The sequence below is a fragment of the Sapajus apella genome, unplaced genomic scaffold, assembly GCF_009761245.1.
Source record: "Sapajus apella isolate SASKATOON/1434 unplaced genomic scaffold, GSC_monkey_1.0 scaffold2, whole genome shotgun sequence".
In the NCBI taxonomy this organism is placed as follows: domain Eukaryota; kingdom Metazoa; phylum Chordata; class Mammalia; order Primates; family Cebidae; genus Sapajus; species Sapajus apella.
The window spans coordinates 18872821-18900333 of record NW_022436942.1 but is presented as its reverse complement, the minus strand read 5'-3'; the positions used below and the strand labels follow the sequence as shown (position 1 = coordinate 18900333).

Here is a 27513-nt window from a genome sequence, read left to right as displayed (position 1 = left end):
ACCATCCTGGTCAAAATGGTGAAACTCCGTCTCTACTAAAAATACAAAAAATTAGCTGGGCATGGTGGCGCGTGCCTGTAATCCCAGCTACTCAGGAGGCTGAGGCAGGAGAATTGCCTGAACCCAGGAGGCAGAGGTTGCGGTGAGCCGAGATTGCGCCATTGCACTCCAGCCTGGGTAACAAGAGCGAAACTCCGACTCAAAAAAATAAATAAATAAAATAAATAAAAGCATCATCTCAGAAGACAAGGCAAGGGACTCTCAAGCTCCTCTTCCTTTCATTTCTTCCTCATTCACTGGCATGCTCCCCGAAAATCAGAGACCTTACCTTGCCTTCTTGCTCACCAGTCTTCCCAGTTTCCCAGCAAGTAAGCAGCAGCAGTATTGAAGAGCCACTCCACAGCCGGAGGCTCTAGGTCCTGCTGCCTTAGCTTAGTAATGGCTGCAGAGACACTGGGTTATATTTGCTTGTGTTTGCATCTTAACCGCATTTTCCTAGTACTGGCCAATCAGAGCCAATCTAGCACTGGGCTTGACTTATTCAAACCAGAGGGAAAGCTTTATCTGTGCCTATTCAAAACAGCAAAACAGGAGCAGACTTCTAAAGGCTTCTTTTAACTCCAGCTCCACGCCCTGATCTAATTGATTTTTTAAAAAGTGCACACAGCCCATCAATAATGCAGGGAAGAGGGTGGAAGGATATGAAATTTGCCATATTGTAGAATGGATGCATTATGGTGATGACAGGAGGCAGAGGTTGGAGCTGCCCTGTGAGTGCCTGTGATGTCTAGGCTGGCAAGAGCCTCCCCAAGAAGCTTCTGGCATTTCTCAAAGGGAGGGGAAGTCTGGGAGAGAGGCCAGGAGAATTCTATTAGGCCACAGTTTTGCTCGTTGGGGTCTCTACTAGTCATATTGTAAACCAGTCGATATTTGAGTGCCCACTGTGTGCCAGGAACCATGCTACACTCTCAGCTTCAAGGTTCCCGGTTTGGGAGAGTCAGTCAGGAGCAAAGAAGAATCAAGACTCCATTCCCAGGGCCGGGTGCAGTGGCTCATGCCTGTAATCCCAGCACTTTGGGAGGCAGAGGCAGGCAGACCACAGGACTGAGGTCAGGAGTTCAAGACCAGCCTGGCCAAGATGGTGAAAACCCATCTCTACTAAAAATACAAAAGTTAGCCTGGCGCAGTAGTCTCAACTACTTGGGAGGCTGAGGCAGGAAAATCGCTTGGACCTGGGAGGCGGAGGTTGCAGTCAGTCGAGATCACACCACTGCATCCCAGCCTGGGCAACAAAGCAAGACTATATCTCAACAACAACAAAAGACTTCATTCCCTTAGGGCTTTTGGTTCATGCCCAAAGTCAATAGGACATCAAGCATATCTGCTTGCTAAGCGCCTGACTGCAATGGGGTTGAACACAGCAGAATCTTGTGTAACCTTGAGGAGAAGCCCTGTGCAGCATCTGCGGCTGGCCTCCCGGCAGGTGCAACACCCCACTCAGCCTGGGGGTGCGGCTGCTTCATGACCAAAGGGGTTTCGAGAAGAAAGGTGGTGCTTGCTAAGGGCCTGATGAACACCGGCAAGGTCGGCGGCAGCTCACATTCCTGAATAGGTTTTTTAAACCCACTTTTATTAATTAATTGTAAGTAATACAAATATTGCAAAAATATAAACAGACACGTAATGGCGTCCTACATTTCAAGTTTTTGAATACAACAAATTTATCAAACCGTGAATCTGTAAGCAAGGTAGTCAATCCCATAGCCCAGTCACAGTGGGAAGCAGATCCCCTACCCTCCAAATGGCATCTAGAAAGGGGAAAGCGGCACGAGATGGAACATAAGCAAAGAAGCTCACAAGGCCCAAAGAGAAGGGTCCGCTCCAGGGGCAGGTCCTACATTAAAAGAATGGGGCAGCTGGCCCAACCGCTGGCCTCCTCCTCCCTGGCTGAATGTACATATTTACTGGCGTTCAGAAATAAGGAGAAAAAGAACTAAACCCGTTTAGAAAAAAGGGACCCAGGGAGAACAGTGGTTAAGTAACCCACTGAGGAGCTGAAGGGGAAAATGGACTTACTTTCTCATATAGTTAGCCTGGCTAGGACACTGGGGGCCGAACAGCCTTCTGAGAGGACTTTCTAAATGAGGCCTCAAGAACAGGCACGGGCAGCAGAACAGAATTAGCATCCATTTCCCAGGGAAAGACTGCCTTTAGACTTCCCATGCTTTTAGCGCGAAGCAGCATCTGGGCCACTGTTACCAGAGGTGAGTTTATACATTTATAAAATACTTAAAATCTTTGGGAGGCAGCAGGGAGCGAAACAGAAGGTCCCAGGTTAACAGAAGGCAAATTCACTCAACCTCTCTAGTAAGGGACCCATGGGCCTACAGAGCGTCCCCTCTACAATGTGCAGAGTGGAAACCCTTACCTGACCCTTTCCAAACTGGTCCTGTGTCCAAAGCTCCCCCTATGAGAGGGACACGAACATCAGGCTTTTGATTTAGAAGCCCAATCAGAGAGACACACTGTGTCCCTGAAGAGGCACCTTAAAAGAACTGAACCTGGCAGGTAGGCAGATTCCTGGCATGGCTTGAATTGGGGCTGACCAGGCATGGTGGCCTATTGCCTCCCAAAGACCAGTCTCAAGTGGGAGGGGCTGACGGTGGGAAGCCCTAAAACAGAGTCTGGGATGAAGTCACCTCCTCCCTTGCCTTGCCCTCCATAATTGAGTCTGGCCCGATTTCCTCTGAGGAGCAAATTTTACAATCATGCCTCGCCCTGACACATGGTGAAACTGGAAACCTGACAGCAAATGACTAGGCTGGCTCCGGTCCAGATGAACGTACCCTGCCTAGGTTTGGCTGAGTTGCTTCTCTGGGGAAAGTGGGAACAGCATTGCTGTGGAGGAGTTGCAGGTGGGCAGGCAGGGTTCTGATGGGAGTGAGGCCTAGAAAGCAGGGGCTTCATGCAGACACAGCAGGGACGCTCCCACCAAGCCATCCTGGGCTTTTGTCATGGGTCCCACACCAAGCACTTGGACAAGCCTGTTAGGAAAGGGGGCAGCACATGCTCTTCCTCCATCTGGAAAAACATGGAGATCCAAGAAAGGGCGGGAAAGGGTCCTCACAACTGTCAGCTTAGAGCCTCTTATTGCTTATTTAGTCAGAAAAGCCTGGCTGGGCCCAGATGGCAGATTTGGTCAAGGGCTAACCCTTAGGGTGGGGCTTGGAAGAGAGGCCGCTCCTGCAGTACTAGGATAGCAGCCTAGGCCAGGCCTTGGGTCGGAAGCCACAGTGGGCTGTAAGGGTCTGAGATCCTGCTTTCTTTCAGGAGATGGTATTCCTGGTTAGCACGTGGGGCCCTTTTACCTTTAGGTACAACAGGACCCCACAGGCACGATGCTGGGGGAAATGACCACATGAATTTTGGGGGACTCTGTTCCACTTTATCATACCAAAGAGAAAGACAAAGCCTTAAAACCTTGGGACAAGGAGGGAAGGTGGCACCACTACGCTAGAGAAAGATGCCAGCCAGCCACTGCTGACAGTACCAAGCTGCTGCTCTACCGCCTGCTTTTCTTGAAACTCGTTTGTTCCTGAGGCTGGACCTAGGGTGTGGAAACGGAAGGGATGATGGGGAGGAGTCCTGAGTGGGTGGTGTCCCTGCACCAGAGGCAGTTCACAAATGCTTTGTGATGCCTGCCTCCAGGGAACACAGCAATTGGAATAGGAGCTCCCTCCCACCCTAGGAGGAGGGAGAGAAGGAGAGAACGCCACCCACCCCAGGGAGGCCATGATTAAGGCAGTGATGCTGCGGTGGGGCTCCTTTTTGGGAGGCCCTTGTGCTCCCAATTACAGCAGCACTTCCTCTTGTTTTCCCCCCTGGGAAAACTTCAATTTTATGATGACTTTAAAGCATTCACTATTAAGAATCTTTGAACGCAGGAGACACCCAGAGTGCAGGTCTATGAGGGGCTCACTCCCTCCTGTTACCAGAGGCAGGAAGCATGCGCATTAGGTTGGCAAATGGCAAGAACACTCATTCCTCCTCAGCCCAGGAAGAGCAAGAGTTCTGGCCCTTAAAAGGAAAAGCAACAGCCAGGAAGGATGAAGGCCGGAACAGACAGAGCTCGGTACAGGACAGGCCCTGGGGGAAGACACAACAGGAAAGAGCCCTGCCCAAGAAATGGGAGGGGCTGGGGCAGCTTAGTTCTTCCCAGCCTTTGGAACGTAAGTCCTTGCACCAGCACCAGCAGAGAATCCCTGAAGAGCAGACTTATGGAAATGATCCCGAGCTCAGCTGATCCACAAGCCCAGGGGACACACATGTCCACGCTTTGAGGATTTGTCTTTTCCCTGCAACTCCAGCACCACCGACATTCATCACAGGCCCAGAACTGCAACTTTGTCAGAAACAAAACAGGCCCAACACTCTGTGTTTAGAAGAGAATTTTAAAACAGAGTCAAAAGAACGGAAATCAGTTATTTGTCCTCTTCCCAGGCAGGGAGAAAACCTCCTTCCCCACAGGTTTGAGACTATGGCTAGGTGGTAAGGAAGGCAGGCTCAGCACCCCAGCCTTGGGGAGACACCGTAAGGGCCCGTCCCAGGCACTCAGCTGGACGCAAGCATAGCCTTTGGGCCATAAGCCCAAAGGAATGAGGTGCTGGTCTGGAATCAAGTCCTCATCTTCCCAGAAATGTCATCTTTTGTCTGCAGCAGCTGGCTGGAGGATTTGAGAAAGGTGTGTGCCTGGAGCAACCAAAGGCATACCTTCCTTTCTCCTTGGCATAGGCCTTACAACACTGAGGAAAGGCCATGGTTTGGCAATGGAGCCTTCAATAGTCTTCATCCTTATAGAGCTTAGTGGCTCCTAGGGTGACAGGAGAGGAGGCAAGCTCACTTGGGAAGTCTTGGTCTTTTAGCTTCTCCCCCAGTGAAACACTATGTGCTGGAGCCACAGTTCATGGCAACACACATACACACACACACACACACACTCTCTCTCTCTCTCTGTCACACACACACGTTGACAACTTGGCGGCAGGTAGCTCTGGGTATCGTTGGTCTGGCATTTGCCCACTCGGCGTCTAGGCTGTCCTAAAGCTCTTTCCAATCACTTCTCACTGTTTCTGGGCCCTGTGGTGAGGCGCTCCAGCTTCCACTCTGTCACGCTGATCATAAAGGCACAGTGTGGGAAAGTCCCCTACTAGGATGGCCGTCGCCTGGAAGCAGGGAAGGCTAAGGGGCCCGCAGCTGCCCAAGGCTGGTGTAGACATCCTCTGCTCCGCTCAGCTCCTCAAAGATTGGGATCAGGTTCAGCAACTCGGTGTCTGCCATGTCATCAAACCAGGACTGCACAGGCACCTGGGGCAGGGAAGATGTGCTGTCAATCTCCCGAGTGCTGCTTCCCCCCTCCCTCGCCCCAGAGCCCCAGAGGGTGGCTGGGTCTTCCCGGAGGGGTGTGCCTCTTTGGTGGAGCCCACAGTTCCACAGCCTGCTTCCTCTCCCAGTCCCTGCCGTGGACACATGTCAAGAATACTCACTGCATTCTCAGGGTGGAAGATGTAAGAAGCAGGCGAGTTGTCCAGGATGAGAGTCTTCCTCAGGTCCCTCCCCAGGCGGCTGAGGTCCTTGACGTAGCAGCCCTGGTGAAACACGCAGGACTCACGGAATAGGCGGGCCCGGAACACCCCACACCGGTCCAGCAGGTCCGTCACAGGGTCGGCATACTAGGAGAGAAGATGCCTAAGTTTGGATGCAGTCCTGGTTCTCCTGTGGCACCCTGGGTACCAAAAGGGACCTGCTGGACCACCCCTGTGGCCACCACACCCACTCCTGGTTCTTCCCTCCCACCCCTAGGTACCTTGGCCAGGCTGGCAGTGAAGAGAACACATTCAAAGAGTTCCCCCATGCGTCTCAGGAACTCATCCACATAAGGCCTCTTGAGCACATACACCTGAGGAAGAGTAGAGCAACCTGTTGGAGGTGACCCTGTGATGAAGCTTTGCAGTACTGGGTACCTTTACCAGTTACACAGAGAGCAGCAAGGAGCTCTCAACCCCTGCAGCTCAGCCTCCTGGACTACCTGGCTAGAAGCCTGTGGCCCCACAAACCCGGGGAACTGGCTGCACCCCCCCACCAGGCCTCCAATGCATCAGTGGTCCCAACCTTAACCTGGCTCAGGAAGAAGCGCATACACCATGTCCCGGGAGCCATCTGTGTTTCCGGCGGCGGACCATCAGCTGCCTCCAGAAACAAGTAATCAAGAATAGGCCTCACAGATGGAAACAGCCTATCCTGGATTACTTGAATCCAGCCACAGCCTCTATGGAAATTTTCTCTCCTTGGCTCCCGCAGGACAGTCAGTCCAGGTCACTATCAGGCTATGAACTACACCAGGAAGAAGTGACTTTTTCCCCTCAATGACTACAGACTAGACAGTCTACACCCCTGATTTTGTGCTTGCCCCTGCCAGCCACTCCTAACACCTGTGTCCACCTTTATGATCTTGCACATTTTGGCAAGTCCTTTGGCTACCTGATCCATTGGTCTGCATACTATTGCTTCTCTGACTCCAGCCTACACAGGTGCTACTGGAACCATTTCCCCAAAGCTCCTTTTTCTTTTGTTTTTGTTTTTTACTTATTTTTTTAGAGATGGGGTCTCGCTGTGTGAGGCCAGGCTGGTTGTGAACTCTCGGGCTCAAGTGTTCCTCCTGCCTCGGCCTCCCAGAGTGGAGGGATGACAGGTGTAAGCCACGGCGCCTGACTCCCAAAGCTCCCTTACCCACATTACTCCTGAGCTCAGAGCGTCAGCCTGCCATGACTCTCCTCCTAGAGCACACCTGAATTGGCCACCAACTCACCAGACCCCTCGGAGCTCTGTGGGAACACTCTGCTCCAGGCAGCCACAACTGCGCTTCTGTTGGCCTGCCATTCCTTCCACCTCCAACAGGCCCCTTCCTCATCCCAGCTATTCATCACGTCCGGCATCCTTTCACCATTCTTTGCTCAAAACCTACCTCATTTTAATCTCATCCTTTTAAAAATTATACATACCCTTCCTTGTTAGCCAGGGGTTCACAGTGTTTTATGTGCCTGTTTGAAAATATGCCTTCGTCTCTTCCCCAAGGGTTTAGCACATCCCTATGTCCTCAGCTAGAATGTAAAGGGCTGCTGGGCCAACTCTCGTGCTGGCAGCGGAGCTTGGCGCTGCGCCTGGCAGGCCTTCTGAACATGCAAGCAGAGTAAATGGTCTTTCACTAGCAATGTCACATGATCCAGGACTGCATGGGCTGCAGGCTGGAGCCTGGTCTCATTTAGATGTTAGTGCTCTTTACTTTGAGACACACACCGAGCACTTCCTCAGGCGGAATCCAATGAAGGACCCCAGGGAAGACAGTCAGAGAAGGCTTCACAGAGGAGGAGATGTCTGGGCTGGGGAGGAAGAAAGTCACTAGCTATTCACAGTGGGGGATGATGGGCAAGAGGGCATTCCAGGCAGAGGAGAAGGTTACTACTGGTTTCCTTGCCTGTAACAGGCAAAGAGATATCCACTCTTAAGGAATAGAGAAATGTAATAAATCATTTAACAGTGCTGGCCATGTGAAGGGATGGTGGTTAACAAATGATAGCTATTATTATTATTAAATAAGATGTAAACTGTTCTTTTAAACAGCTTGGTTGCAAAGAGAAAACAAGGGTGACAGCTGGGGGGGATATAGGGCTGAACCTCCCTAAGATGAGAAAGCCTTGAGTGTGAAAGATACCAATAAAGCGGGGAGGCTGAAGTTACAGAAAAGGGATCAGCTGACGGAACCCAAGCCCTGAGATGGGTGAAGGACCCCAGGACAGGTGGGGCAGAAGGCAGACAACCCACCCTCTGGACTGGGTGTGGTGTGGCCAGTAGCTCACCTGGTGAGTGGTCCCCTCAATCTCTATAGGCACTATGAAGTCAGCATTGTTGATTGGCTGGAAGGCAGAAAAGTTAACGCTGTCAGCATGGCAAAGAAACATGAAGGCCCCACCATACCTCTAGGTGGGTGGGGAAAAATAGGTTTTAGAGACTCTGGCCACCCAACTAAGTGGTTCTCACCCTAGTTCAAGATGTGATATCCCATTCTGGTTTTCCCTACTCCTTGGCACCCACACTCTGACAAATTCTATCTAAATGGAGAGTGTCAGGGCCTGAGTTTCCTTATCAGACAAGCAGGCGCAAGGGCCAAAGGTGATTCAACTACTCTCTTAGGCCTGCCCTGTACAGAGCCCAGGCGGCTCTCTGTGCTACGTGGCTCAGGGGCAGATGCGGCCTGTTGGGTGTGATTGGGGATCACAGCCCTGGAGGAACACACAGGGTTCCTACTCAACATTCTCCAGTGGGGCCTTTAGATACCTGTGACACCAGAGTGGCCAAAATGCCAGGGAGGCCTGGCCTTCTCCCTTCTAATCACTCTTCTATTCTCACCTTTGGGCTGCCTTACATATCTGTCATCAGATTCACAGAAGGGCCCAAGATAAAGGAAGGAAGCTGACGCTGAGTTACCTTAAAGGAGCTGTGCACGAGGGTTTCGTCCAGGTCAATGACCACACAGATCCTTCCTTGATCTTCCTCTGTCACCTCTGGGAGCAGGCAGGTCCCCGGGATCTAAAACCAAGCCAGGTTGCTGAGATCTGCCCACCAAGAAAGCCCAATTGTACCCCTTGGCATAACTATGGGAAGAGCTGGGCTGTTTGTGGAGACAGAATCACCAATCCAGGATAGGCACCACTTAAAGGACAGGAAGAGGGGAGGTGGTTGTTTCCTTGGTTTCAGCCTCCCAATGGGACTATTAAGTGATCTGGACATTGAAGTTGGTGGCCAGGGCTGGTGTGGGATGGACAGCAGCTGTGGGAGGAGAGCATGGAGCACCAGCTGTCCCCTAAAATCTAACGCCTTGCACACAGTAGGCCCTTAACTTATATGGGGAATAAATAGCTTCCCAGGGCAGGGAGGTAGCTGGTCAGGCACCAAGGAGTGTGGGCATCACCCTGCCCGTAGAGCTGGCGAGGATCACAGGGTCTTGGTTTCTGAGTACTTACCAGGCCAGAGTCACATACCTGGTAGAACTGGTACTGGAGACACTGAAGCAGATCTGACTGTGGAAGAAAAGGAGGTGGTCAGTGCCATCTCATTGCCTTTCCCACCCCATCCAAACCCACTGCTTCTGTCTCAGGCCTGGAGGGCAACTTTCTCCCCTAGATCCAGCCACCTGGAAGCTCCTATTATGTCAAAACTGACTTTTCTTAGGAGTGGGACAGGAAAATGGAAAGGCTAGAGCTTCCTTCCCATGCTAGGCCTGAGGAAGGCTGGAGAAGACAAGTGTCCCTGTTCTCAGTAGCCACTGTCTCTCAATTGGACAAAGTGAGGAACAGGGAACTCAAGTAACTGATTCAGGGACACAGAGTCAGAGGCAGAACCAAAATCTGAATTCCTCACGGTGGCAAACTCTTGCTAAGTCCTGAAATTCAAGCTTCTCTGAGAACATGTTGTTTTCTATGCCCTCCTTGGGGATTACATGGGAGAACAACAAGCCCTACAAAACATCAAATAAGCCACAATGTGGGTACCCAAAATGTGAGGGGAGGAGGAGTGCAGAGATCGGCAAGCCCCCCCACCCCAATTTTTTGCTAATAATAGAAATGTTATGGTTTTAAGTGTTCCTTTTTGTTTTTTTTTAAAGACGAAGTCTTGCTCTGTCACCCAGGCTGGAGTGCAGTGGTGCGATCTCGGCTCACTGCAACCTCCACTTCCTGGGTTTAAGCGATTCTCCTGCCTCAGCCTCCCAAGGAGCTGAGACTAAAAGTGCATGCCACAGTGCCTGGCTAATTTTTTTTTTGTATTTTTGGTAGAGACGAGGTTTCACTGTGTTAGCCAGGATGGTCTCAATCTCCTGACCTGTGATCTACCTGCCTCAGCTTCCCAAAGCGCTGGGATTACAGGCGTGAGCCACCATGCTTGACCTGGTTTTAAGTGTTCTTAATGAAAACTCTGAAGAAAAATTAAAATCCTGGCACTTAGATAAACAATGTGACATTTCAGTGTACTGCCTTCAAATCTGTCAGCAGACTTTTTCCATAATGCTATATAATTACACAGCCTGACTTTTTACTTAATGTTGCAACTCAGTAACTTCTCCATGCTATTGAGAAGTCTGTAAAAACTAATCACTCAGTAATACTGTCATGTTGTATTTTATTTAGCCATTTCCCCCATTGCAAAATGCAGTGATTTTTCATTGATATATGTCTTTAGCCTGGTTTTGAGAAAAAGGAAGGACAACCAGACCTCAATGTTTCAGAGAAGTACCACTGGCTTTAGGGGCAGAATAATTTTTGTTGGTTAGGGCCGGCCCCACCTGTGAAATGCAGGACATATAAAAATACCAACACATTTCCAAATGCCCTGCACGGGTACAGGTGAGAATTGCTGATAGGGGTTATTAAGAGCATGGTAGAGTTTCAATCCCCTAGTTCCCTGTAAGTCAGGTAACTTGGAAGGTAGCCTTGCATAGTAGAGAACAATAAACACAGGCTTCACAGAGATCTAAGTTCAAATCCTGACACTACCATTTATTAGCCATGAACTCTTCAGGTGCTACATAAACCCATTATCTGCAAAGTGGGAATCCTGTGATCTCCTTACAGGGCTGCTGGCTGATCACATGAGACAATATATGCAAAGCACCTTGCATAGTTCCTGGAACCTGGAAGGATCAGAATCACAGGGGCCCTCAGAAACCACAGGGACATCTGGATGGCCCACACCGCAAAGGGGAAGCAACAGAAGGAAAATGAACTACTTATAGAAGGATGGAGGAAGGGCCCCCTCTCAGCCAGAAATCTTTGCAACCTCAGGCAAGGCTTCCTTGTCTGCTTGCCATCATCAGCAGGGATCTCCCACTAACAGTCCTTTCCTTGCTGGGATCTCACCACCCCAACCCAGCTACCTTAGCAATGGTGTTCGCTTCCTCCTTATATGCAGCGAGCTCAGTGGAGCAACTTGACTGGCCAACATGCTGGGCGCGAAAACAGCAGAAAAGGGCTTTGAAGATGTTACGTCCACGAGGCTTCTTAGGAGAGGACTTGGAGACCAGGCCTAAAGTGGAGAGAAGGTCAGAGGCTTTAGCTCTAAAGACATCAGTTTCTGTCCACAGCTTCTACCATGCCCATATAATATCTCTTCTAGTCCGTAAGCTCCACTAGGGCACACAGTATACGCCTGGTGAACAACCATATACAGTTAACAGTGAATCATACATGTTTACTCCCGCCTTTTCTCTTTAAAGCAGGAATGTCAGGAATCCCTGCTCTCTGGCTTGGGAGACCTGAGCTACAGAGGATTTGTCCTTCATTCCATGGGGGCAGATGGGGCCAGGCATAGAATGCAGGCGTTCTACTCTGGCTGCAGCACACCCAAAATTAATGCACAGACAAAATCCTCCGTAACATCAATTCCCAGGAAGACCATCAATTCTGCCCTTCAAGTTAGTGGAGATGCAGTTCTGTTCAGCATCAGCTTCCCTAGATATTGGGTCAGTGGAGGCAGAACTGAGCCTATTTTGCCTAAAAACTTCAGGCTAGTAACAAGAGACTAGAACTCCAGAGCAGCCCCAGCCCCAAGGAAGCAGCTACACTTTTTGTTCATAGCCTTGTCTCCCTCCTACACTCCAGCAGCTCTCTTTAAGGCTCCTCCCCACACAGATACCATGTATTAGCCCCTTGGAACACACATACACAGCCTTGGGTTCTAGGCTGACAGCCTTACTTTTGAACTGCAGCTGCTTAGTCCTGCCTTAATCATTTGGGCAGTGGAAACAAAGTCATTTTAATAGACTTGGCAAGACAGCCTCAGAAGGGCCAAGCAGATACCAAAAAAGCTATGGGCGTTACAGGATCAACTAGAAATCGACTTCAGGTATCTTTTGCAAGTTCCTTTTGCTACAGATGAACTTTTCTGACTACTGTTGAGCACAAGTGGGAAGATACGATGGGCACTGTGGCCAGGAGGTGGCGCTGCACAACCACTCACAGAATGGTCCTAGGTCACAGGATTCTCCAGAGGGTGTGGAGTATTCCAGAGCCTGAGCAGGACATGGGCCTAAAGATTAAACCCAAGCCATCCCAGTTCAAAGCACAGGGCAAACTACTGTGCAGGAAAATGGATGCCAGAAATGCCTCCGCCTGTGGGGGAAAGAAACGAAAGCAGAATGTACCATGAAGAATAAACTGTCCTTGGGAAAGGGATGAGGGGAAGAGGAAGACAATGTTTGGGGCTGCCCAGGAGCGACTCACCCAGAACGTGCACCAAGGTGGCCCTTGTAGAAGTGGGTGATGGGAGGACAGCCATTTAAAATCCAGCTACTGGGCTGCCTGTACCCCCTGGAGAGGAACAGGGAAAGATCAAGCTATTCCCCGGGACCAAGGGTGAGAAAATGGCCTTTATACAGCAGTCAGACAAGTGCAGTCAGCATCACCCCTAGGCCAACGGACTCAGCTCTGCCTCAACAGAAAGGCAGAGGACTTCCTGCTGGGGCTGCCTCAGCCTCCCCTAGTGGCCGGTCCAGAGCCTGTGTGTGCCCTCCTTCTTTCCTCCCTGGGTTAGGCCAGATTCCTTAACATTGGTATGGCCACTGGAAACCTTTTAGAAAATGACTTGGCCTTTCCAGCAATTAGCCTAAAAACCTGGACATCACTTTCAAGCTCCTGGCTCTGAAAGAGGAACCAAGATTTCTAGGGCAGGGATTTTGTCAAGAAGTTGTGCTGGGGACATCCCCCAGAGCCCTTTATCAAGGAGAAAAAATTCAGAGCAGAGCCCAGCACTCAAAGAGACCAGGATAAGCTGGGCACGGTGGCTCATACAGGAGGATTCCTCAAGTTCAGAAGTCAAGACCAGCCTGGGCAACATAGCAAGACCGCATCTCAAATTTAAAAAGAAAAGACAGGCCAGGCGTGGTGGTTCACACCTGTAATCTCAGCACTTTGGGAGGCCCAGGCAGGTGGACCACCTGAGGTCAGGACTTTGAGACCAGCCTGGCCAACATGGCAAAAACCCATCTCTACTAAAAATACAAAAATTAGCCATGTATGGTGGTGCACACCTGTAGTCCCAGCTACTTGGGAGACTGAAGCAGAAGAATCCTTGAACCTAGGAGGCAGAAGCTGCAGTAAGCCAAGATCAGTCCACTGCTCTCCAGCCTGGGCAACAGGGTGAGACTCTGGCTCAGACAAAAAAAAAGAAAGACAGCAAGACAGAGGTTCCTTGGGCTTTCTCTCCCTATTTCTATCTATGCTGAAATTGGAGGGAAAGGACAGCTTCCCCACCTGCCTGTATGGCTCACGTTAAATTCTAAGCCCTGGGACTCAGGGCAGATGCTGACACAAAGCTCCAAGACCAAAGCTGAACCATCGCTTTTCCCTTTGGTTTATGGTTTCTTTATACAGAACCACAATCAGAGGCTTAACCCGGGCACAGAGCCCTTTTTAAAAGGCCACACACCCTGGGCTTTTCCTGAAGAGAGGCCATCAGGAATGCACTCAGCATCTTAGTGACAGACACTGTGAAGGCTGAGTAATCCTGAAGTGGAGGGAAAGGGGCAGCTGGCTGGGGGCATGGTAAGGCCTGGCTTGTGCCCACTGCAGGGAGCACAACAGGCAGAAGCGCCTCAGTCCTAGACAAGGAGGGAGCTTGGACTCTGCAGGGGATGAGGGCCTTCTCAAAAACAATGTGGCTGGCAGCCCCGGGCCTCTTAGACCACAAATGCCTTGACCTTGGGGGGAGGAGCTTGAAGCAGAGTACTCCAGATCTACAACGGCAAGGACAATACCTCAGGCATCCCTCGTTCCCCACTCCCCTGATGGGGTCCTGCTTCCCTGCATCCTTTTCCAGGCTGGCTGTCCTCCTTACCTTTCCAAATACTACACCAGAGAATTCATCAGAATGCATCAGCCTCCCTGAGCATGGCTGCCTCCCTGCAAGGCCTGCAATGGCCCCAGGCCAGTGCACTCATCAGCCTCTGTGACCCTCTGCGTATCACGTGCTCAGTAACTTTGTCTGGCTGAGTGAATGACTCCAGGGGCCTCAAGGCCTGTCGCATCTACTGAGCTAGGACCTGGGGAAGCCTCCACTAGTTTGTAAAAGCCTAGAAGAGTTAGATAGAGAAGCCTCCTTTATGTGAGAGGAAGGTGAGGGCCGAGGGAGCTGTACCTGGGAGGCAAGTCACTGTGTCTTTCTCGGCCACTGCCATGTTATGGAGCATCAAGGATGTGCCTGTGTTAGACACTTGACATCATTACCTCATTAAACCTTGCTATTAACACTTTGGTACTAGTTCCTCAGTTTACAGAAGGGAAACTAAAGCACAGGGAGGTTAAGCAACCTGGGTCACAGTCATGCAAGTAGTATGACAGCAGAGCCAGGATTCAAATCCAGATCTGCCTGAACCCAGAGTCCAGGCTCTTAACCATTACCCTGTATAGGGTCTCTGACAGTTCAGGGACATCATACACATTCACTCATACAACAAATGAGAAGTGTAGGGGACTCTCAAGGTACCTTATTGAAAACATTTTTCTGAGACAAGAGTCTTATTCTATTGCCCAGGCTGAAGTGAAGTGGTGTGATCATGGCTCACTGTAGCCTTGATGTCCCAGGCTCAAGCAATCCTCCTACCTCAGCCTCCCAAGTAGCTAGGACTACAGTCTTCTTGGGAAATTTTGCTCTCCTCCTCTCTAGGATGAACTGGTAAAAAAAAAAAAAAAAAAAGACCAGTTTGGGGGTCTAGCCCCTGCCCCTTACCCCATGTTTTCTTGGGCACGCCATCAAAGTCACAAGGGGTGAAACAGCACAAGGCCCTGGGATTCCACTCCGGGGAATCCATCCCACCCCTGCCTGCACCTGCTCTGACCGATAGATGCCTCTGGGAGATCAAGATGACAATGGGGGAGAGGAGGAGGGAGGAGATGGAGCCAGGAGCTTTGGTCCAAGACCTGCATTGTTCCTTGGGTTTAAGGGTGAGGGAACCACAGAGTTCAGAGCGGGATCTGAAACTTGTGTCAAAGAGCCTTTCACATGGCTCCTTTCAGCCAGCACTCAGCATTGTGTCCCTGACAGCCAGGTGCAGGCCACCCCCTACCCCTCTGTGTGTGATGGGGAGGGCACAGCATGCCTTTCCAGGAGAGGAACACCGGGGACAAGAGGATTTAAGACCCAGAGAGATTTCCTTCTTTTAAAAAAAGAAAAATAAAAAAAAAAAGGTCAGGCGCAGTGGCTCACGCATGTAATCTCAGCACTTTGGGAGGCTGAGGCGGGTGGATCACCTGAGATCCAGAGTTCGAGACAAGCTGACCAACATGGAGAAACCCCATCTCTACTAAAAAATACAAAATTAGCCGGGCGTGGTGGCGCATGCCTGCAATCCCAGCTACTTGGGAAGCTGAAGCAGGAGAAGTGCTTGAACCCAGCAGGTGGAGGTTGTGGTGAGCCAAAGACTGAGCCACTGTACTCTAGTCTGGGCAGCAAGAGCGAAACTCTGTCTCAAAAAAAAAAAAAAAAGGGCCGGGCGCGGTGGCTCAAGCCTGTAATCCCAGCACTGTGGGAGGCCGAGGCGGGTGGATCACGAGGTCAAGAGATCGAGACCATCCTGGTCAACATGGTGAAACCCCGCCTCTACTAAAAATACAAAAAATTAGCTGGGCATGGTGGCGCGTGCCTGTAATCCCAGCGACTCAGGAGGCTGGGGCAGGAGAATTGCCTGAACCCGGGAGGCGGAGGTTGCGGTGAGCCAAGATCGTGCCATTGCACTCCAGCCTGGGTAACAAGAGCGAAACTCCGTCTCAGAAAAAAAAAAAAAAAAAAATTGAGATGGGGTCTCACTATGTTGCCCAGACTGGTCTCGAACTCCGGACCTCGGGTGATCCACCCACCTCAGCCTTCCAAAGTGCTAGGATTACAGGCGTGAGCCTCCACGCCTGGCCCCCATAGGAAATTCATTGCACATGGTTTCCCCAACCAGGGAGGGCAGGACTCTTAACAGATGCCATGCAGCCCCATGACCAGCGCTCTCCCTCCTTCATTCCCTGCTACCCTCCATGGGTACACAGCCCTGCTCTCCTGCCCAGACGCAGATGTGCGTCTGCTTTCCCTGCCCCAAACATTTTGTTTGGGGCTAGATGTCTGAGAGGACCAGCACAGACCCAACGAGGGAACCAACTCTGGCTTAAGAAGAAGGTGGGCGGGTGGCTGAAGACAGGGAAGCCAGGCCAGCTCTCCAGCTCACTGCTGCAAGGCTTCTTACTGAGGCGAGGTGTGAGAACAAGAGGGGGTGTGGGGAGTATGCCCCCACTGAGGATCATCGGGGTTGGGGTCCAGGCTCTGCCAGTTGCCGACCCAGCCACACAGCCTCTTGGAGACTTAGTTTCCTCATCCATAAATTGGGATAACAGCAAGCACTCACTCAGGACCGAAAGGATAAACGAAGTTAGAGAGTAAGGCATTGCGCAAACTCTAAAGCTAAACGCTGTGCTTGTTTTAATTATCCAAGGGGAGATGAGCACTAATTGGCAACATCATGGGCCTCATTCCAGGAGGCCAGCAACAGATCAGGAGCCCTCCAACCAGCATCACATGGATGAAGCCCAGGAGAAGATGAGGGAAAGCTGCTTGATAGCTCTGATCATGAGCAGGTTTCAGAAAATCACAACAACCCCTATATCTTCTCCCCAGTCCACTACGAAATTTGTTTTCCAGCTCACAGACACTATTTGCCTCTGCCTCTTACGAAGGGTATGCATGGGCCGGGGGCAGTGGCTCAAGCCTGTAATCCCAGCACTTTGGGAGGCCGAGGCAGGAGGATCATAAGAGCCCAGGAGTTCGAGACCAGCCTGAGCAACATGGCAAAATCTTGTTCTCCAAAAAAAATGAGCTAGGCGCACCTGTAGTCCCAACTTGGTAGGCTGAAGGGGGAGAATCACCTGAGCCTGGGAGTTCGAGGCTGCAGTAAGCCATGATCACCACTGCACTCAGCCTGGATGACAGTGAGACCCTTTCTCAAAAATAAAAAAAATAGTGTGTGCATGTACAAACACATGTACACATGCACACATACACACAAATGAAGACCAGAGTGACCAGGACAACACTATTTTTAATCTTCTGAAGGTCAAGTCCAGATATCACTTTTGTCAACAACACAGCTTTGTGTCCCAGCAAAGAAACTCTGCGCACATCCGCCTGGTACTGGCAGAAGGTAACCTCTGAGGCTATCTGATTTTAACAAGCCCATTCATGTAGAAAGTTGCTTTCTTTCTTGGTTCATCCCCAGAAGTACTTCCTTCCCCACCCTCCCATCCCCCACAGCGAAGAACTTAGCCTGGCTATCACTATAAAATGGCCCCTCTGAGGGGCCTCCTTCCTCTCAGCTATTGGAGGAAGGAGAGTATTTGGAGCATTTCCGGCCCTTCTTGGCCAGCTGCCTGGACCCTGCCAAGACACATTTGACTGGGACACCCCCATGGAGAGAAGTCCCCCCATGTCCTCTGCAAGAGGCATCTGTGCCTTGGCTGCAAACAGGCCCTAAAGTGCCAGGTGGACGGAAGAGCTCCTGGGACCAGCAGGTGAGTCGGCAGGGAACAAAAGAGGGTGAGATGCCTAGACAGCCCCCACACACAAAAGACTGCAAACAATGGGGAGGATGTACTGCTTTCACAGTGCTGACCACTGACACTGTTCTCTTCAGCTAACAAGCAAGACAGGGCTGGACCCAGCTTAGCACCAGCTCCCAAAGTTCCAAAAAGTAGCTGTGAACTGTGAATCTAACTGCATGGACACTTTTTTTTAAAAAGCAATTTTATGCCGGGCGCGGTGGCTCAAGCCTGTAATCCCAGCACTTTGGGAGGCCGAGGCAGGTGGATCACGAGGTCAAGAGATCGAGACCATCCTGGTCAACATGTCTCTACTAAAAATACAAAAAATTAGCTGGGCATGGTGGCACGTGCCTGTAATCCCAGCTACTCAGGAGGCTGAGGCAGGAGAATTGCCTGAACCCAGGAAGCGGAGGTTGCGGTGAGCCGAGATCGCCCCACTGCACTCCAGCCTGGGTAACAAGAGCGAAACTCCGTCTCAAAAAAAAAGAAGAAAGCAATTTTATACTTTGGGAGGCTGAGGCGGGTGGATCACCTGACATCAGGAGTTCAAGACCAGCATGGCCAACAAGGTGAAACCCCATCTCTACTAATAATGCAAAAGTTAGCTGGGTGTGGTAGTGAGTGTCTGTAATCCCAGCTACTCTGGAGGCTGAAGCAGGAGAATTGGTTGAACCCGAGAGGTGGAGGTTGCAGTGAGCTGAGATCACACCATTGCACTCCAGCGTGGTAGACAGAGCGAAACTCTCTCTAAAATAAAACAAAATAAGAAAGCATTTTTGCCATGCTGTTTGGCTCACCCCAGCATGTTCTATGCTGGTGCCCTCCCTGCAACCTGCAACTGGGGCAGCCCTAAGCCAGTGTCTCCATTAGTTCCCTTTCCCTCAGCAGGAGGACTCCCTACATGGCTGTCTCTTCTTTCAGACCTGAGTCCTTAGTGCCCCCTGTGGGGTGAGGGTCACAGGTCACACACTTTCTTGTTTCCTGCCTTTCCTCTGCACCCTTCAGCAATCTGGTCTCTGACCTCAGCAAGGGAGGTCAGAGGACTCAGTTTTCTGAGCAGGGGATTTCTGGCAACTTCTAAAGCATGCTGATTTCAGAATCAGCCTCTAAAGGAGTTACTGCCAAAACACCCTCCTGGGCAGCTCCAACATACTTTAAAAACGTGCTGGGTTGGGGTCGGCCTCCAGAAGTAGTAGGTCCTGGACCAGAGACAAAGGAGGCATTTCCTCATAGACAAGGCAGCTGCAGGCTCAGCCCTACAAGCCCCACTCAAGAGGACTCTTGGGGGATGTCAGGAAGTGATCTGATGGCCCACAGGACAGCAGGGGACAAGCCTGAGAAGCCATCCAGAAAACTTTAAAGGGCTGGATCCTGTCCCTGCCTCAGCAGGAGGCCCTGCCCTATGGAGCACCAGCCAGAGCAAAGGTATCATTGTAAGGGACTGGAAACCAATCTTGCCCCCTTGGAGCGACCCCTCCTTCCCCTTAAGAAGGTGTAGAACAAGCCCCTGTGGGAGGGACTACACACAGACACCCTCTTGTGGCTGTTTAAAAGCTCCTGCCTTGGTGCCGTGCCCTTGACTCCCAGAATGCTTGGAAATAGTTGAAGCCTAAAAATAATCCAGTGCCTCTTTCCTTCCAGGAATGTAAGCCTGCTTTAGGCTGACACAAACGTGAGATGGAGAAAGCCATGAGGACATAGGACAAAGCAAGGGTATCTGCTCTGACCAGGGAACAACACAGTGGTGACACAAGGCTTGTGTTCAAATCCAGACGCTGCCTTGTGTAAGGTATGCAGCAACAGGCCTCAGTTTCTTCATCTGTAAAATGGGAAGACTACCTATTTCTCAAAGTGTCAGAATTACAAGGAGCTTAGGGAGTGTCCAGGTCCTAATAAAAGCTTGGTAAGTGTCAACTGCTACTCATTAAATGCAGAGCACCTTCATAGTCCTACCTCAGTCACCATTTCAAAATGCTCACACTAAAAGGACCACAGAGATTTCTTCTAACTCATTTCAGAGGTTACCTCATTTCAGAGGTAGTAACGGAGCCAAACCGGAAATGATCTTTTCTGGGACTCCACAAAAACCTATCAGTTGCACACACACAGACACACTCATTGAGGTTGGCCAACCAGTTCCTCCTTCATGTGGCTGACCTCTGCAGAAGGACTGGAAGGAGTCTGCCAGGAAGGTACCCATCTCCAGGGACATTCACCTGCTCCTCCCACACGCCTCAGCTTCACCTAGGACCAGCCAAGCTGTACAGGTGAGTCAATCTGAGAAAGCATTCATCTCCAAGTCAGGAAACCCAGCTCTGGCTCCAGTTCAGCTTCTCAATAGTTCTGTGGTCTTGCTAGGGCATAACTCTCTGGCGTTCAGTTTCCTCACATGCCAATCTGGAAAGGTTTCCCCTGTATGGTCCCTTAAAAGGTGGCTTCATCTGAAGCATGAACTCAAAGGCACTCTAGAAGTGAGGTTAATTCCTCTTATTGGAAAGGAAAAGTTGTCAGGAGAACTAAGTGAGATACTAGATGTAAAATGCTAAGAATAGTACCTTGCCTATGGCAAGCACTCCATAAATATTGGCTGTAACCATTACTGGGTAAACAAGTATCATTACTCTGTCCATTTATTCAGAAAACTTTAGGACTCCCTTTGAAGAGCCACAGATCTTTAACAAACAGCAAAAATGGACCACCAAGAGGAATTTTCCTGCTTGGGGCAAAACAGGCAGTTGGGGCCACTGCTGTGCCTACCTGGCTTTTCTCCAGGGGCACCTGTCAGAACCACAAGGAGCATTTGGAATACATGTGTGCCTGGCCCACCTGCCCATGCGCTGATTCAGTAGATTCCAGGTAGGGGGTCTGTATTTTTAGCAAGTGTCACAGGAGATTCTGATGTGTGTCCCTGGCTGAAAGCCAACATCTAAAGGTTGCCAGGGTCTTTGACTAACCCTTCCAGGGCTAGAAGGCAATTCAGCCGAAGTCTGAATTGCCTCTCTCCACCATAGCTGATTGGCTCGGTGTTTCTGCAAGCCTTGGAGGACTCAGGCCCAGGGTCTGGTTTTTTTCTCTTGGGGTAGTTGTTCTATGTGACGTGAGTCAGAAAACCTGGATCTGCTGTCTCTACTTGCAGGCCCCTGTTCCTGTGAAAGAGGGGTCCTAGCTCTATTCCACTGTGGGAACAGAAGAGCTGGGATCTACTATCCAGGAAACAGGCAAGTTGAGCCTTTCCATGAGTCTGCTTAGCTCTCACTAGGATTGGGGCTGTATTTGTTCCCTGTGAACAGTGTGGGTTAGGAAGAACAAATTCAACAGGATAGAAAAAGCTGTGGCAAGAAATAAAAGATGGTACAGAATAAAAAGAGAGTAAAAGCCAAGTCTGATCTGGGGGGATGGGGTGGGAGAAGGACTAGAGCACCTAGGAGGGAAAAGGAAATGTTAGATCCACTCAGAGATCAGGTTCAAGGCTATCTCCTAGAACTGCTAACATAAAACAGGGCATACATACTTTTGCCTAGAGGGAGGCTGTGGCGCTCACTGGAGTACCCTGTGATAACAGATCCTGGCTCAAGCATTCTCAGACCTGAAGGGCTGGGCATTTTGCCAGAAAAAGAAACTCCATTCTATTTGGTCTCTGGTCCAAAGATGCTTTCAGTTTTAAGAAGTCAACTTCTCCACTTTAATTTCTAGTCATTTCTTCATAAGATTTGCATGTTAATGCACTCATCTGCATCCCAGTTGAGAACTACTCCTCCATTTCAGAAGAGAGAGGGAAATCTGTCAGGGCCACACCCAATCCCACATCCCCAAGACAAGCGAGTTAATTCCAGGCTTCCCCGAGCTAGCCAGACTGAGACAAGGTGAAAAGCAGATCAATGCCGCTTTTGCACTTTCTCAATGTTGTACCCCAAAACTACATCAGCAAACAAATAACTGAAGAACGTCTATTTCTCTTCAAACCCCATTTTCTTTTTCCCCACTTGCTATTGAAATTACCTAAAAGAAACCTGAATCTCTGAGTTCATTAACTCTCAAAGCAAGCAAACCGTAAGGGAACATAGCATACAGTTGTCTTGAATATTCGTTATATCCATATCTGAGAACCTCTAAGGCAGTTTAGACTTTAGAGACTCAAGGGCACATGCCTGGCCTCCTCCACCCCCAGATACCCACGCACCAGACAGAATGGCAAAAGCCCCAAAGCCCAGGCAGCTAAAATCACATCCCAAGTCATACTGGCACAAAGAAGGGGTCTGTGCAGCAGGGCTGTTTGTAAGCCTGAGAAGTTGATCCTTCCAGAAGGCCCAAGCCCCTACAGTCAGTGTCCCCTCTGACCCCCGGCCACCTGTCTTGAACAATAAAACCCGTAAGACTATGTGCTGTTTACACTGTGTCCTTGGGGGAATGGAGGAAGGCAAACAGGAGTAGTCTCACTATATAAAAAAGAAGGACATTAATATTTATCAAGCACCTACTAAGTACCAGGTATTATAGACGGGTAGACATCATTATTAGTATTTTATACATAAGGTACTCAGAATATTAAAGTGATTTGTCAAGTCTCATTGTAAATAGGAAAAGAAGAGATTTGAATCTACGCCTGAAGCAATTTTGCTTCAGAAACTGCTCTAAGTAACAATAAAAACTTTAGCCACTATCCCTGACCTTGTTCCCACTTCATCCAATCCAGGAACCAAACTTCCCATGATGGGAAGAAAAGACAATACCCCAAATTACCCAAATGCTAGCAGAAAAAAAAACTGGAGAAGGAAGAGAAAGGAAAGAGAAGCTATGTATTGAGTATGTACACACATACACACACAATCCTGGATATACTTACATATTGTCTTTCTTTCCCATACTTACTTACAAACACTTTAATTCTCCACAGTTAGGTTGGGAGCATCAATTCACCTTGGCTAGAAATGTGACTTCTACAGTATTTGACCATTTTAACAAGATCCATGATAAGGGATTTGGAAGGTCCCACTGAGAGAAAGGATGAAATGGCACCTCTCAGCTACCCAGTTTCTTTAAGACCTCTGTGGTTGAGAAGAGAGGACAAAGGAACACCCCCACCTCCGCCATCCCCTGAGGGATTTTTCACAGCAATTCCAGTGCTGCTCAGTGGAAAGCTCTGCAAGGCAACTGCAAACACCCGGCCCCAGATGTTAGGCATTTACAAACTTTGTTGCTGAGTTATCAGCACTCCTTTGGGATTTTGGGGGCAGGAGCAAACATAAGCTTCAGTCACCATGCAGGCTCCAATCCCTACCCCAAGATGGGAGGAAAACTCCAAAGGAGATGCATGAGGGAGCCTCAGCAGTCACTGCGAGAGCACAAAGAGGCCAAGACGCAGGGTAGGCAAAGGAAGGTGAGGGGCACCAGCAGGGCAGGAGGAGCCAGCTATAAACACGCAGGTTTCCCGCCCACCCCCCATACAGTGAGCTATGGAAGGAAGCTCCAGCAACATTCATGTCTAAGCTTTTCAAGTTAAAGGCTTAGCTGTATTTACAGTCATGGGTGTCTGAACAACTTCTTGTGGGAATAAGCCAGAATTTCTCCCTTGTGTGGATAACAAAAGAGCTAGCCATCCTGAAAACTTGCCACATCCTAACTTTCAGGGATGGTCAGTCTCAGAAGAATCCTTGCAATTAGCTATCAGAACCTGTTCAGTTCTGCATGTGAGAAGGTATAATCCAAGGCATCATTGAGAGGAAAGGGAATCAGGATTCATGGACAACCAAAACATCTCTGATTCCTCCAAGAAATGTGTGGGTCACTGAGAGCTCCGGAAGAGGCTGCCTCCACCAGGTCTCATTTCATGTTAAGAGGTTACAGGGTGGGTCTTGTTTCCTTGGCTTTTCCCCATCTAATCCCAAAGCCAAGGTTACAACCTCTTAGCAATAGGGTGACAATCTCATATAGAATTGCAATAAATGACCATTCTTGCCAAGCTGATATTAACATTTCTTTTTTTCTTTTTGATGTTACATACAATCTTGTCCTTGCTGTACCAGAAAGCCATTTCACCCATCTGTCTGGGAAGATGATCCAATTTTGGTGCTTTTATCATCAATGCTTTCAGCAACTTTGTTCTACTTCCCCTACTGTAATTACTTTTGAATCATCAACACACCCAGCCAGCCTTAAACCTCAGAGAACAGAATGCTAAAAAAGAAAAAAAAAAATCTGCAATGGCAAGTAACTTCACTGAAAAGCCACCCAAGCTAGGAGCCATTTGTTTCTCTCCAGAAATTTACTTATATTAATAAACTGCCTCACACTCCTTCTTCCCCTTTTTCCAAAGGCAAGCAGGGCATGGAGATGGAATGTTGTGGAGAGGAGGGAGTGGGGAAGAGGAACTCCAAAAGGAGCTAATTAAAACATCTGCTTCCCCAGTCCTCCAGCTTTTGTTTTTTGTTTTGTTTTGAAGATGTAGGTTCTGTTTGTAAATGATGTGGGACTCAGAAAGTTGGCTTAGTGGTTGCTGGGTGCCTAAGCAGCCCAGCAAGAAAGCATGGCTTCTCTGGAATGCAATCAAATTACAAGGGCAGGGCCCCCCCAGCACAGTACCTCACGCCTGTAATCCCAGCACTTTGGGAGGCCCTTTGGGAGGCCAAGGGGGGCTGATCACCTCAGAAGTTGAGAACAGTGGAGGCAACATGACGAAACCCTGTCTCTACTAAAAGTACAAAAAAAAATTAGCTGCCTGTGGTGGTGCACACCTGTAATCCCAGCTATTCGGGAGGCTGAGGCAGGAGAATTGCTTGAATCTGGGAGGTGGAGGTTGCAGTGAGCCGCGATCGTGCCACTGCACTCCAGCCTGGGTGACAGAGTGAGACTCCATCTCAGTTAAAAAAAAAAAAATAAGAAAATTACATGTGGAGGGAGAGTCCCAGTGGCTGCTGGCTTGAGAATTCAAGGGCTAAGTACTGAAGGACAAACCATACACACAAAGAAGGAGAAATATTAACTCCAAGAAAATCCAACACCAGCAACTTAACACTGTCAAGCCAATTGCTTTGCTTTCTGCTGTTCTCTATTCTGCGGCCTGCCATTCACCCTGGTGGATGAAACTTACAGTTCTGATTTATAAGACGCCCCTGCGCAGTCCAGCTGTCCCTCACTCCTGGTGTGGCCCCATGATGCCCAAGGCACCCTCCCGAGCCCCTGCAAGAGAAGAGGGCCTAGTGGGAAAGCACAGGGTTCCTCCCCCTACTCATCACCACTGGCCCCTCTTGAATCCTTCCCCTCTGGCTAGCTCTTAGGGTCTTTTCCTGGGATGAGGTTGGGAAGATAGTGGGAAGAGTCAGGAGTGAGCTATAAACACAGGCAGCCTCCCTCCCTTTTTCAGCCATCAGCACAGTTAAGCAGCCAGTAGAGGCGGTGAAGTTGCTGCCTGGGTCACAGCCTGGTTACTGATGCAGCCAAGAGAGCAGAAATCATGGCAACACTGAGGTCAGGGAGGCCGGAGCCTTCTGGGGGGGTTGGGATCTGAGTAGGCAAGGCTCATCCCTCCTCAGGGTAGGCTTATTTAAAGCCCAGCCAGTGATGCAAGAGGAACACATTGCCTCCTCCCCCAACACCCCCCCACCTAGCTCCTCTCGTTCCACTGAGAGAATTTGGGAGGCTGATACCACCAACTCAGCGGCTTTGCCCCTAAGGAAGTTGGGGGAGCTCCTTGGAACGTGAACCCCAGGAAGCAGTGACCTGCTGACGAATGTTGCCAAACAGGGAAACGTGGGGCGCACTAGGCGCCGAAGCTGGCCACCTACCAGGCTCTAGGCCTCAGTGTGTTCAACTGCAGCACCGGTCCCTCGCGCTCGGTGGAGGAAGGGCGGGAGCGCTCCCAATTCGGCCCCGGGAGTCAGCTCCCGCCCCAGCCTCCAGGGCCAGGTGGCCCCGGTCCGGGAGTTCTGCCGAGAAACGCCACACTCGTCCCTACACCCCGCAGAAATGCTGCCCGCTATTTTGGACACATTCCTCAAGGCCAGAAGAAGAACGTGGCGGAGGAGGAGAGTTTCGAGTCCCCCACTGTGACCAAACTAAGAGGTTCCACCCTCGGGCCCCAGCTTTTTCCCGCCCCGGGAGAGGCCTCGAACTCGGCCTCACCCCCGCGAGCCCCCTCTCACCTCCACCTGACACTGGCAGCCGGGGGCCCCCAGCCGCTGCCCACAGAGAACTCGCACTTTTTCGCTGCGCGATTCAGAACCACGCCGGGTCTGATGCCATCCGGCGAATTATGTAACCAGGGACACCGCTCCCGGGCTAAACAAACGCGGCTCTGTGTGTGCAGCGGCGGCCCCCGGGGAGCGCACCGGGCAGGGAGGGGCTCTGGCCGGGCCTCGGGGTCGGGCTTGTTTGCTCAGCGAAACCGGCTACAGGCAGCCGGGCGGGAGCCCCGCGCCGCCGAGGTCCCCAGCCCCGCGCTGAGTCGGGGACCCGCCACGTCTGGTCGGCCAGGGCCCGGGCCCCTCCCCCACCGCGACCGCCCCCGCCTCCAAGGGGTGAACTTGGTCCCAAGTCCCGCCGGACGCCGTCACCGCCAGCTAGCTGCCGGAGCGACCTCAGACTTGGGGGGCCTGGAAGTGCTGGACTCCAGTCCCGGCTCCGTTCCAGCTGAGGGCCCCTCCGTCCCCTTCCTGACCCCTCCCCGCGATCCCGGGCCAGCCGCGCGCGGCGGTGAGGGAAAGTGACGACCCCAGCCCCCAACTCCGGAGGGGGCAGACGCGGGGTGGCCCAGTGCTTCGAGAGCGACCCCTCCGTCTCTCAGCCCCGGGGGGGGAGGGGTTGCGGGACAGGGTGACAGCTGCGCCGATGACGCCCCTACCCCTCGGGCGCTGGGTTCTCGGGCCCCGTGCAGCCCCCACGGAGGTCTGAGTGCCAGCCGGGATGCGGGGGCGGATGGACCGGAGAGGTCCAGTCGGAATCGCTGGCTCTGAGCCCGGGAGGTCAAGGGCCGAGACCTGGTTCGGGGCTGTGCTAGCCCCCTCCGTGCCCGGGGGCGACGCAAAGTTTTGGGAAGTTGCTGCCCCTACCTTGCTTGGTGAGCACCAGGGCGTCTTCCCTCCGCGCCTGGGTGATGATGGAGCCGTGTTCCATCTAACAATCCCGCGGGCCCGGGCTGGCTGGGCGGGAGGACGGGCAGGCGCGCGGGCTGGGCTGGGGGGCCTGGGCGGGGGCCCGCTCCGGCTCCCGATACTCCGACTTCCACAGCTGTTCACATCCCCCCTCTCGTTTCCTCCCCGGGCCGGGAAGGGAGGCGGCCTGTACGGAGGGCGGGCGGCCCGGGCAGCGGCTCCCCCGGGTGCCCCCGGCCCCGATTCCCCGGCGGCAGCTCCGGGTTCCTCAGTTTGGGTCCAACATGGAGAATCCGGAGCGAAAACAAGAGGAGGAAATGGGACACGGGGCGGTTTCCAGGCTCCCCCCTCCCCTCCGTACTCCAGATAAACAACCCGCGGCTGCAGCGCCCACCCCCGCGCGCCTCGGGGCTCTGGACTCGGCCTCTTCACGGCCAGTTGGAGCTTCCTGCGCCGGGGCTGCGTCCTAGGCCCCGAGACCCTCCACCTGTGAACCGCCGGGGCTGCGGACAGTCCGGAGCTTTGCTATTTTGTTACGGAAATAGCGAATCACTAAGGGGGGTGGGGTGGCGGGCGGGCAGGCTGGCGGGGGAGACTTGAAACTGCTCCGGTGCTCCAATTGGCTCTCTTGGAGGAAAGGGGCGTGGCCCCTCCTTACTATGCGGTGAGAGGACCTAACAACATTCCAGGCCCCACGGCCACGCCCCCGGGCCACTCCCCCCCTCGCCAGACTGCGGCCTCCCAGTCTC

The 27513-nt window shown here is 51.4% G+C and overlaps 1 protein-coding gene across 2 annotated transcripts; it reads right to left on the bottom strand.

Moving 5' to 3' along the window:
• Positions 1-1601: 1601 nt before the first annotated feature.
• CTDSP2 (CTD small phosphatase 2) lies at positions 1602-27309 on the bottom strand. Of its 2 annotated transcripts, none has more exons than XM_032289099.1 (8): positions 26723-27309; positions 10985-11133; positions 9078-9134; positions 8542-8643; positions 7914-7970; positions 5864-5956; positions 5544-5729; positions 1602-5364 (listed from the first exon to the last, which is right to left on the bottom strand). In XM_032289099.1, exons 1-8 carry the CDS (start codon positions 26784-26786, stop codon positions 5239-5241), a joined length of 834 nt encoding a protein of 277 aa, XP_032144990.1. In that variant the 5' UTR covers positions 26787-27309; the 3' UTR covers positions 1602-5238. The 2 variants fall into 2 exon arrangements, with proteins under 2 accessions (XP_032144990.1, XP_032145000.1); XM_032289109.1 differs by having other exon boundaries at positions 9096-9134.
• Between the last annotated feature and the right edge of the window lie 204 nt (positions 27310-27513).

What these genes read in the sequence shown, in the direction of transcription:
- CTDSP2 (XM_032289099.1), bottom strand. Translation starts at nt 26,786, where the DNA reads ATGGAACACGGCTCCATCATCACCCAGGCGCGGAGGGAAGACGCCCTG. An exon ending in AGGTATGTGACTCTGGCCTG is followed by an intron (nt 8,644 to 9,077) that starts GTAAGTACTCAG and finishes GCTTGGTTTTAG; the next exon opens with ATCCCGGGGACCTGCCTGCT. An exon ending in TCACTGCCAGCCTGGCCAAG is followed by an intron (nt 5,730 to 5,863) that starts GTACCTAGGGGT and finishes CTTCTCTCCTAG; the next exon opens with TATGCCGACCCTGTGACGGA.